Source organism: Oncorhynchus clarkii, chromosome 10 (genome assembly GCF_045791955.1).
Source record: "Oncorhynchus clarkii lewisi isolate Uvic-CL-2024 chromosome 10, UVic_Ocla_1.0, whole genome shotgun sequence".
Taxonomy (NCBI): Eukaryota; Metazoa; Chordata; class Actinopteri; order Salmoniformes; family Salmonidae; genus Oncorhynchus; species Oncorhynchus clarkii.
Window position 1 is genome coordinate 70,317,545 of NC_092156.1, and position 12,508 is coordinate 70,330,052.

General features: G+C 42.9%; 1 protein-coding gene across 1 annotated transcript in view; it reads left to right on the top strand.

The window, feature by feature from the left end:
- Window positions 1-9,359: 9,359 nt before the first annotated feature.
- Window positions 9,360-12,508, top strand: part of LOC139419112 (hydroperoxide isomerase ALOXE3-like) — a 48,834-nt gene continuing 45,685 nt past the window's right edge. Inside the window, 6 exon segments of the mRNA XM_071169046.1 lie at window positions 9,360-9,412; window positions 9,853-9,937; window positions 10,141-10,319; window positions 10,321-10,349; window positions 10,899-10,980; window positions 11,474-11,596. Coding sequence (XP_071025147.1) covers window positions 9,360-9,412; window positions 9,853-9,937; window positions 10,141-10,319; window positions 10,321-10,349; window positions 10,899-10,980; window positions 11,474-11,596 — 551 coding nt within the window.

A 12,508-nucleotide genomic window follows, 5' to 3' on the forward strand; every position in this document is an offset into this window, starting at 1 on the left:
AGGTAACTAACAGTAAATAGGCAGCTGAATATGTGTGGTTATTAGTCCTACTGACGGCCGATATTGATAGTGGCTAATATCATATGAGCTATATCATAGGTGTATTATATGAGCTATATTATAGCAGTATCATATTAGCTTTCCAGACACTATGAAATCTGGCATGCAACAACAATGTAGTTGACCTGGAATCTTGTATTCCTAGGTAGTGTCTGTCTAGTCTAGTGGAACTTCCATCCATGGTCTCTATGCTTGATTTGATTTGATTGGTCTCTAAGTGAATTGACGAAACCAGACTAAAACAATGAGACATCCACTCCCTCAGGACGTCTTTGATCTTCTCCAGTGGGTTCTTCTCAGTAAACTGTCGAAAGCGGTCCTCAGGGTAGTCTCCCAGAGGGACCTGAGGAAGTCAGGGAGTACATTTATTTTAAGCAATCTCTTTAAATACGGTGTACCTTTTAGTTAGAATTTTGTCAACGCTGCAGGGGCAGTATTGAGTAGCTTGGATGAAAGGTGCCCAGAGGTGCCCAGAGTAAACGGCCTGTTCCTCAGTCCCAGTTGCTAATATATGCATACTACACTGCTCAAAAAAAATAAAGGGAACACTAAAATAACACATCCTAGATCTGAATGAATGAAATATTCTTATTAAATACTTTTTCTTTACATAGTTCAATGTGCTGACAACAAAATCACACAAAAATGATCAATGGAAATCAAATTTATCAACCCATGGTCTGGATTTGGAGTCACACTCAAAATTAAAGTGGAAAACCACACTACAGGCTGATCCAACTTTGATGTAATGTCCTTAAAACAAGTCAAAATGAGGCTCAGTAGTGTGTGTGGTCTCCACATGCCTGTATGACCTCCCTACAACGCCTGGGCATGCTCCTGATGAGGTGGTGGATGGTCTCCTGAGGGATCTCCTCCCAGACCTGGACTAAAGCATCCGCCAACTCCTGGAGAGTCTGTGGTGCAACGTGGCGTTGGTGGATGGAGCGAGACATGATGTCCCAGATGTGCTCAATTGGAATCAGGTCTGGGGAACGGGCGGTCCATAGCATCAATGCCTTCATCTTGCAGGAACTGCTGACACACTCCAGCCACATGAGGTCTAGCATTGTCTTGCATTAGGAGGAACCCAGGGCCAACCGCACCAGCATATGGTCTCACAAGGGGTCTGAGAATCTCATCATCGGTACCTAATGGCAGTCAGGCTACCTGTGACGAGCACATGGAGGGCTGTTCGGCCCCCCAAAGAAATGCCACCCCACACCATGACTGACCCACCGCCAAACCGGTCATTCTGGAGGATGTTGCAGGCAGCAGAAAGTTCTCCACGGCGTCTCCAGACTCTGTCACGTCTGTCACATGTGCTCAGTGTGAACCTGCTTTCATCTGTGAAGAGCATAGGGCGCCAGTGGCGAATTTGCCAATCTTGGTGTTCTCTGGCAAATGCCAAACGTCGTGCATGGTTTTGGGCTGTAAGCACAACCCCCACCTGTGGACGTCGGGCCCTCATTACCACCCTCATGGAGTCTGTTTCTGACCGTTTGAGCAGACACATGCACATTTGTGGCCTGCTGGAGGTCATTTTGCAGGGCTCTGGCAGTGCTCCTCCTGCTCCTCCTTGCACAAAGGCGGAGGTAGCGGTCCTGCTGCTGGGTTGTTGCCCTCCTACGGCCTCCTCCACGTCTCCTGACGCCTCCATGCTCTGGACACTACGCTGACAGACACAGCAAACCCTCTTGCCACAGCTCGCAGTGATGTGCCATCCTGGATGAGCTGCACTACCTGAGCCACTTGTGTGGGTTGTAGACTCAGTCTCATGCTACCACTAGAGTGAAAGCACCGCCAGCATTCAAAAGTGACCAAAACATCAGCCAGGAAGCATAGGAACTGAGAAGTGGTCTGTGCTCACCACCTGCAGAACCACTCCTTTATTGGGGGTGTCTTGCTAATTGCCTATAATTTCCACCTGTTGTCTATTCCATTTGAACAACAGCATGTTACATTTATTGTCAATCAGTGTTGCTTCCTAAGTGGACAGTTTGATTTCACAGAAGTGTGATTGACTTGGAGTTACATTGTGTTGTTTAAGTGTTCCCTTTATTTTTTTGAGCAGTGTATTATTAGTATTGGATATAAAACACTCTAAAACTGTTTGAATGATGTCTGTGAGTATAACAGAACTCATATGGCAGGCAAAAACCTGAGAAGAAATCCAAACAGGAAGTGAGAAATCTGAGGTTGGTCGATTTTCAACCCGGCCACTATTGAATTCACAGTGGGATATGGATGAAGTTGCACATCCTAGGGCTTCCACTAGATGTCAACCGTATTTAGAATCTTGAATGAGGCTTCTACTGTGTTGTGGGGCTGAATGGGAGCTGAATGAGCCAGGTGTCTGGCAGAGAGCCAAGGCCTGGTCATGCGCAATTCACATGATAGCGACCTGCGTTCCATGGTTTCTCTACAGACAAAGCAATTCTCTGGTTGGAACGTTATTGAAGATTTATGATAAAAACATCCTAAAGATTGATTCTATACTTAGCTTGAAACGTTTCTAAGACCTGTAATATAACTTTTTGATGCTGGACCTGAACGAGCGTTTGGATTTGTATACCTAAGCCCGAACAAAAGTAGCTACTTGGACATGAATATTGGACATTATCGAACAAATCAAGCATTTATTGTGGAACTAGGATTCCTGGGAGTGCATTCTGATGAAGATCATCAAAGGTAAGGGAATATTTATAATGTTATTTCTGATTTCTGTTGACTCCAACATGGCGGATAAAAAAAAATTCTGAGCGCAATCTCAGATTATTGCATGGTTTTTATTATTTCTGTAAAGTTTTTTTTAAATCTGACACAGTGGTTGCATTAAGGAGAGGTATATCTATAATTTCATGTGCATAACTTGTATTTTCATCTACAATTATGATGAGTATTTCTGTTGAATTGATGTGGCTATGCAAAATCACTGGATGTTTTTGGAACTAGTGAACGTAACGCGCCAATGTAAACTCAGATTTTTTTATATAAATATGAACTTTATCAAACAAAACATACATGTATTGTGTAACATGAAGTCCTATGAGTGTCATCTAATTAAGATCATCAAAGGTTAGTGATTAATTTGATTTCTATTTGTGCTTTTTGTGACTCCTCTCTTTGGCTGGAAAAATGGCTGAGTTTTTCTGTGAGTTGGTGGTGACCTAGCATAATCATTTGTGGTGCTTTCGCTGTAAAGCCTATTTGAAATCGGACACTGTGGTGTGATTAACAACAATATTACCTTTAAAACGGTATAAGATACATGTATGTTTGAGGAATTTTAATTATGAGATTTCTGTTGTTTTGAATTTGGCGCCCTGCACTTTCACTGGCTGTTGTCATATCGATCCCGTTAACGGGATTGCAGCCATAAGAGGTTTTAACGAAAGAAAGAAAATGCTGGTTTGATTCATTCAGAAAATTACCACATTCAGTTCGTCAACCCATGGTAATGTTGGTAAACATTTGTACATAGAATTATAATAGGGAGAACAGTGTACAACAATAGGCTATACCTTCGTCTGTTGCCTGCACTAACCATTGTTACTAATGATACTCAGCAACAACCATAAGAGTCTTATCGGCTCTTAACCAACCATGCAATTCTTTTCGTTTTTTTGTGTTGTTCGGAACTGTTCTGTACATAATGTTGCTGCTACCGTCTCTTATAACCGAAAAGAGCTTCTGGACATCAGAACTGGGATTACTCATCTCAAATTGGACGAGGAGTTCTTCTTCAATGAGTCGGACACCAGGCATATACAACAGACACCCGACCAGGCCCAGATCCCAGTGATTCGCTGGAAAATAAATTGGACGAACTGAGAGCACCTATATCCTACCAACAGGACATTAAAAACTGTAATATCTTATGTTTCATCGAGTAGTGGCTGAACGACGACATTAAGAACGTACAGATGGCAGGTTATTCACTCTATCGGCAGGACAGAACAGCAGCCTCTGATAAGACACGGGGCGGGGGCCTATGCATATTTGTAAACAATAGCTGGTGCACGATATTTAAGGAAGTCTCAAGGTTATGCTCGCCTGAGGTAGAGTATCTCATGATAAGCTGTAGACCACACTATCCACCAAGAGAGTTTTCATCTGTATTTTTCTTAGCTGTCTACATACCACCACAGACCGAGGCTGGCACTAAACCCACACTCGAAAAACGCTCATCCAGAGGCTGCGCTCCTAGTGGCCAGACACTTTAATGTAGGCAAACTTATTTCTATCAGCATGTTAAATGTGCAATGAGAGGGATACACATCTAGACAGCCTTTACTCAACACACAGAGGTGCACATAGCTCTCCCTCGCCCTCCATTTGACAAATCTGACCATAACTCCATCCTCCTGATTCCTGCTTACAAGCAAAAAAGTGGTCAGCTGAAGCAGATGCTAAACTACAGGAACGTTTTCCTAGCACAGACTGGAATATGTTCCGGGATTCTTCCGATGGCATTGAGAAGTACACCACATCAGTCACTGGCTTCATCAATAAGTGCATCGAGGTCGTCGTCCCCACAGTGACTGTATGTACATACCCACACCAGAATCCATGGATTACAGGCAACATTCCTACTGAGCTAAAGGGTAGAGCTGCTGCTTTCAAGGAGTGGAACCCGGAAGCTTATAAGAAATCTCGCTATGCCCTGCGACGAACCATCAAACAGGCAAAGAGTCAATCTAGGACTAAGATCAAATCGTACTACACCGGTTCCCGACGCTCATCGGATGTGGCAGGGCTTGCAAACTACTACAGACTACAAAGGGAAGCACAGCTTAGAGCTTGCCAGTGACACCGAAACATGCATGAGAGCATCAGCTGTTCCATCAGCTCTCCGCAGCCAATGTGAGTAAGACCTTTAAACAGGTTAACATTCACAAGGCCGCTGGGCAGATGGATTACCAGGATGTGTACTCCGAGCATGCGCTGACCAACTGGCAAGTGTCTTCCTGACATTTTCAACCTCTCCCTGTCTGAGTCTGCAATACCAACATGTTTCAAGCAGACCACCATAGTCCCTGTGCCCAAGAACATGTAGGTAACCTGCCTAAATGACTACCGACCTGTAGCACTCACGTCTGTAGCCATGAAATGCTTTGAAAGGCTGGTCATGGCTCACATCAACACCATTATCTCAGAAACCCTAGACCCACTCCAATTTGCATACTGCACTAACAGATCCACAGATGACGCAATATCTATTGCACTCCACACTGCCCTTTCCCACATGGACAAAAGGAACACCTATGTGAGAATGCTATTCATTGACTACAGCTCAGCGTTCAACACCATAGTGCCCTCAAAGTTTATCACTAAGCTAAGGACCCTGGGACTAAACACCTCCCTCTGCAACTGGATCCTGGACTTGGATCCCCCCCAGGTGGTGCGGGTAGGTAACAACACATTACGCCATGCTGATCCTCAACATGGGGGCCCCTCAGGGGTGCGTTCTCAGTCCCCTCCTGTACTACCTCTTCACTGCACGGGCAGGCAGGACTCCAGCACCATCATTAAGTTTGCTGATGACACAACAGTGGTAGGCCTGATCACCAACAATAATGAGACAGCCTATAGGTTTGGTGCAAGGACAACCACCACTAACTCAACGTGATCAAGACGAAGGAGAGGATTATGGACTCCAGGAAAAGGAGAACTGAGAACGCCCCCATTCTCATTGACGGGGCTGTAGCGGAGCAGGTTGAGAGCTTCAAGTTCCTTGGCGTCCACATCACCAACAAACTAACATGGTCCAAACACACCAAGACAGCCATAAGAGGGCATGACAAAACCTATTCCCCCTCGGGAGACTGAAAAGATTTTGAATGGGTCCCCAGATCCTCAAAAGGTTATACAGCTGCATCATCAAGAGCATTCTGATCAGTAGCATCACCGCCTGGTATGGCAACTGCTCAGCATCTGACCGTTAGGCACTACAGAGGGTAGTGTGAACGGCCCAGTACATCACTGGGGCCAAGCTTCCTGCCATCCAGGACCTATATAATAGGTGGTGTCAGAGGAAAGCCCATAAAATTGTCAGACTCCAGTTACCCAAGTTATAGACCGTTCTCTCTGCTATCACACGGCAAGCGGTACCGGAGCGCCAAGTCTAGGTCCAAAAGGCTCCTCAACAGCTTCAACCCCCAAACCATAAGGCTGCTGAACAATTAATAAAATTGCCACCTGGACAATTTACATTGACCCCCCCCCCCCCCTCCCTTTTGTACACTGCTGCAACTTGTTGTTTGTTTGTTATCTATGACAAGTCACTTCACTCACACCTACATATTACCTCAACTAGCCTGTACCCCCGCACACTGACTCGGTACTGGTGCCCCCTGTATATAGCCTCGTTACGGTTATTCTTATTGTGCTACTTTTAATTATAATTTTTATTTTAGTCTACTAAATATTTTCTTAACTCTTCTTGAACTGCATTGTTGGTTAAGGGCTTGTAAGTAATACTTTCACAGTAAAGTCTACACTTGTTGTATTCGGCGCATGTGACAAAGTTTGATTTGAAATGCTTTTCTATTAAGAACAGTGTTTTGTACCGCTGATAGCGGCTGGCCCTGCACTTCATCATTCATAAATCACTATGGGCATCAATGGACCTGCCTCTCCAGACCAACCAAAGGCTCTGTCATTCACCGCCACTGAAAACCTCTAAATGAGAATCTGAGCCATTCATTCAAAGAGACTAGGAAGTGGTCGATCGGGCGAAAACACTCTCCTCCAGAATGGTCCACTGGAGAGCATTAACCAAGACACCTGCACGTGGTTTGGTTTTAAGGTTTTAGGGGATTACATATTTCAGGGTTTCTGGTCTACAGCAAGCTGAACAAATACAAGCTGCTGTGTATCGTGAAATCTCCAGATCTCTCAGGAGGATTGTCAAATGGGTTTTTGTTTTCCACAAGCAGCGTATATAAGATGGTGGAAGTGAAACACATTTCCTCCTCTGTTTTTCCTTGTAAACATCCTCTCATATGTTGCAAACTGTTGGAAGGTGTCAGAATAAATCCTCTGAAGTATACAAGCACTTTGTCTGCCCTCCATGCCATGAAGGATGCATAGGATAAAGAGAGGAGAATAAACAAACTACTCCTCCGTGTAATGATTACTGTAGGTGCTAACTGTCAGTAGCTGAAAAGTCCAAAACGGAGTTCCCTCACCAGAGTGGTGAAATCCTGCTGTGTGCCACTGGCATGATAAGCAGCATTCCCCTCAAGTCTTCTCATTATTCAGTAAATAGGTCTGGGCATGTCCTCAGTAAACACAGGACTGACTGCTCAGGTACCAAAAATGGTGACCTCTTAACCCCAATGCTGACCTTCCTGACATGTCATACTTTCCCATTTCCAACAGAAAACAAAAACAAATCTTGCCATACGCCTCTGGCTGAAAAATGCGTCCCACTAGCGATGACCTGAGACTTCTGGTAGTCTCTATTTGACAGTTGCACAAGAAAGGTGAAGCCATGTGTGTTCATCTCAGTCTAAACGATCTCCTCTTCCCCATCTCTCTCTCTCGTCATTCCTCGTTGTGTGCACAACTTTAAAAGGTGAGCCATGGGTTGTAAGCATTTCACTGTAAGGTTCGGGGCATGTAACAAATACAATTTGATTTTAATGATGGGGGCCACTGTTCTTGGGAACTCTCAAAGCTGCAGAAATGTGTTGGTACCCTTCCCCAGATCTGTTCCTTGTCACAATCCTGTCTCGGAGCTGTACGGACAACTATTTCTTCGACCTCATGGCTTGGTTTTTGCTCTGACATGCACTGCCATATTTGAGACCTTAGATAGATGTATGTGTGTATTGTGCCTTTCCAAATCATGTCCAATCAATTGAATTTACCACAGATGGACTCCAATCAAGTTGTAGACATCTCAAGGATTATCATTGGAAAAAGGGTAAACCTGAGCTCAATTTCAAGTCTCATAGCAAATACTTATATAAATAAGGTATTTCTGTTTTTTGTTTTTTTAATACTTGCAAAAATGTCTAAACCTGTTTTTGCTTTGTTGTTATGGGGTATTGTGTGTAGATTGATGATTTTTGATTTAAACCATTTTAGAATAAGGCTGTAACATAACAACATGTGGAAGAAGTGGAGGGGTCTGAATGCTTTCAGAATGCACTGTCACTGACTTTATTTTATGGAACTGTAACCTTTAGTTCCAGTTTCAGCAGATGTGTGAATCAGGTTTAGAAAATGTTCTCCCCTCGGTGCATTCTAATTTCTACAGAACTGGTTGTGAGTCAGCTGTAGCAACTCCCATTGGCCCATGAATATATAGAGTTTAGAAGCCAGGGATGTTTATCCAGAGCACACTTGATCAAGGTAAGGAAAGCATGATACTTGGTCAATTGAATTCTGTTGTACTCTCTGTGGATTTTAATGTGATAGTTCCCTATAAACAGGACACAGGAGGCTGCTTGACAGTACTTTTTAGAGTTCAACCTTGGATGTACAATAATTACATTGTAATTTATGTTTTCATTTTAAACATGTTGTATGGTAGATACATGAAGCAACATTTTCATCTTGTAAAAGACTACCAATAGTTGGGCTGTTCCAACAAATGAAATGAATAATAATGCACCTAATTCTAATTTTAATAATTTTAACTTTCTAAAGAGTACATGTTCATAACAAAATGACTATAGTTAAGCGTCTAAGTAACAGGGTTGACAATTTCATCTGAAATTAGCCATACATCCCCTCATGACAGAAGGAATCGAAGCTTGTTTTGTGCAACAGAGCAGGGTAATTGAATGCAAGCTTCACGTGTTTTATTGTTGTTGTTTGTTTTTTACATGTCTAGCCTATCTATGTGTTATGCTTGACCCCCACAGCTTTCTACCACAAAACATCAGAAAAAGGCCAAAAAGAGAAAACAAGCTCACCTGCTTAGACACTATGATTTGACTAATGTCTGTTTCTTTTAAAAATGTATTTTTTATATTAAGGAAGAGTTACAGTATTAAAATGAGAGTTCAGTTCACTTAACAGAGTTGATTTTAAAATGAGGAACAGCACTTTACAAAGTCTTCACTCATTTTTAAAAGGGGGTCTATAATTAAAGGGCACTTCATTAAATATAACAGGCTTTTAAAATGCAATATTGGTGCACAATTTCTACTTAAGATAGCAAAGGGACTTTTTGTGGAACGACCCATTTATTGTGGCAAACATTTAGTTGCAGTTGATCATCTTGAGTTGGCTCAAATTGTAACGCAGTGTGTCTAATATGTTGTCTTGCTGTGTGTAGAATCATCATGGTGAAGTACACAGGGAAAGTGTTTACTGGAGAAATGCTGCTTGCCGGCACATTGAACAGTGTTTACTGGAGAAATGCTGCTTGCTGGCACATTGAAGAGTGTTTACTGGAGAAATGCTGCTTGCCGGCACATTGAACAGTGTTTACTGGAGAAATGCTGCTTGCCGGCACACTGAACAGTGTTTACTGGAGAAATGCTGCTTGCCGGCACATTGAACAGTGTTTACTGGAGAAATGCTGCTTGCCGGCACATTGAACAGTGTTTACTGGAGAAATGCTGCTTGCCGGCACACTGAACAGTGTTTACTGGAGAAATGCTGCTTGCCGGCACATTGAACAGTGTTTACTGGAGAAATGCTGCTTGCCGGCACACTGAACAGTGTTTACTGGAGAAATGCTGCTTGCCGGCACATTGAACAGTGTTTACTGGAGAAATGCTGCTTGCCGGCACACTGAACAGTGTTTACTGGAGAAATGCTGCTTGCCGGCACACTGAACAGTGTTTACGTCAAACTGGTCGGCACAAAGGGAGAAAGTGAACGCGTGTACATCCCTAAAACCGCCAGCCAAGGATCGGTAAGTGAAAAAAGAAGTATGTTGTATTATACCACAATCCATCTGAGTGTTGGTGTCTAACAAAGTATTAAACCACCTGTACTGTAACTGTACTACATGCTGGTATTCGAGAAACAACTACACAACCAGGCTCAACTTAGAGTCTAAGCTGATAGGATGTTTGTTTGCAGGATCATTATAACATTTAATCAATTTCTCTGTAGGTGATAGAACACACCGTGCTCAATCACTCCTCCCTGGGCCATCTGGAGTTTGTGGTGCTGGACACAGAGCCGTACGTACTGCTCCGCTACATCAACGATGACTGATTCTGCTCTAAAGTAGCGGTGACCACACCAGAGGGAGACACGGCCAACTTCCCCTGTTACCACTGGATATTAGGCAGAGCATCTGGTGTTCAGAGAGGCCACTGGTCAGTATGTTGGTATACAGTATACATAATTGTGTAGGTTTAGTTTTGGGTAGAACTGCTGTGCCTATGACACATAGCTAAAGGTCAGCTAGCTGAATGAAATGTGTAGTTTCAAATAAAATGTTATTTGTCACGTGCCGAATACAACCAGTGTAGACTGTGAAATGCTTACTTACAAGCCCTTAACCAACAAAGCCGATTTAAAGAAAATGAAGTAAATATCTGCTAAATAAACTAGACTAAGTAACACAAAAACAATAACGAGGCTATATACAAGAGATACCAGTACCGAGTCAACGTACAGGTTAGTCGAGGTAATTGAGGTACTACTAATGACCAGAGAATAGCAGCAGCGTATGTGAATGTATTAATAAGAATAAAGAGGGGTTCATTGCAAATAGTCTGGGTAGTTATAGTTTATTTTGAAGTGTGTGTTTTAGGAGCCATATTTACGGAATAATGGTCGATATACACAGTGGATTTCTTAAGATGTTGACCAATACATAAAAACATGAAAATGATCAACATTTCTGGTCTTTTGTACATAAGGTAAGCTGATATTCAATGAGACCTGCCCAGAGGCCATAGAGGAGAGAAAGAAGGAGCTGCAGAGTCGCTGTGAGGTGTACCGGTGAGATTTGTGGAAACATTATTAATTTGTAAAAATACAGTAACAACTTTAAACAACATCCAAATAAAAACATAACTTACTCACAGATATGTTGATGTGCAATTGTAATAAAAGTGCCAGCTGGCCTAGCGGTTAAGAGTGCTGAGCCAGTAACCGAAAGATTGCTGGTTTGGATCCCTGAGCTGACAAGCTGAAAAATCTGTTGAAATGCACTTGAGCAAGGCACTTAACCCTAATTGCTCCGGATAAGTGTGTCTGCTTAACATCATTTTTATATAAGCCCCCTCCCTTGAATGGTTTAGGCCTGGGTTCAAATACCATTGTAAATCTTTCAAATACTTAGAGCATTTAGTTTAGCCTGCCTGGAGTAGCAGGTGGGCGGGGTTTGCACTTTAAAAAATAATCAACCCAGGTCTGGTATGATAGTGTGTTGTGTAATAGTGAATGACAGGCTGTGTATCCCGTCTTGATTTACCATGTCTGTTCCCTTCAGCTGGAGTATATATGCCGAGGGTCTACCCCAAATAATGAAAGTTGACAGGGCTTCTGATCTCCCTGCTGAGGTCCGCTTCTCTTTCACCAAGGACTTGGAGTTCAAGTTCACAGCAGTTGAAGCGTAAGTTAGAGCACTGGTTCCCAACCTTCTTTTGCTTACTGTACTCCAATCACATTTAGCTCTGTGTGGAGTACACCTGAAGTACCACCTTCGTGTGAATTTCACCTTTAGGCCGATTTTCTTATGGGTCTTCCCATGTATGAGCCAAGAACCCCCAGGGGTACTGTCGTGGAAATTCTAATCAGTAATGAGGAGAGACAAGGTCAGTCGCCAATCAGGATATTACTTTATTCAAACATCTGAATACAGGAGCAGGTCACACCACACACAAGAGAACAATGTGAGTGCTCTGCAATAATGAGGCTGGTCAATGACTGACCCTTAGGTGATTCGTTGAGAGCCCAGTTAGCAGAGGAATCATGGTTCTTATATCTGACACTAAAAATCATAAGCCACCTTGGGTTCTCTTGTGGTTATCCCCCAACCTGGCTTAGTCCTCCAGATGCAAGGATGATTAGACACAATGAGGGTTTGGTTCCACTCCTCCAGGCTCTCAATGTTGGTTACACCCACCACATCTTGTCTATGGAATGGAGGCTGAAATCAGTTGTCAGCTCAAGCTATCTCTAGTGACCATACACCCAGACTAGCTGCAGGGAACTAGAGTGGAGACCATAAAAACACTACATTAGTAGAACAGAAATGTATTTTACTATTTGTTAAGTGTATAATTAAACTATTAATATAAAACAAATCTAGTAAATACATAATTTCTCTCACATACCCCCTCTCAAGAAACTCAGTTTCTTCAAAACAGTCAATCTGAAACAGAAAATGAAACAAATAATTTTTGATCACAAGATTCATTACTGCAAATAGGACAGTCATCACGCTGGCACCATGCACAATGGTAAGGGTCAGCATGATGGAAATAGCCATTTTCATCCGTATAGCACCATCTGTAGAAACGGA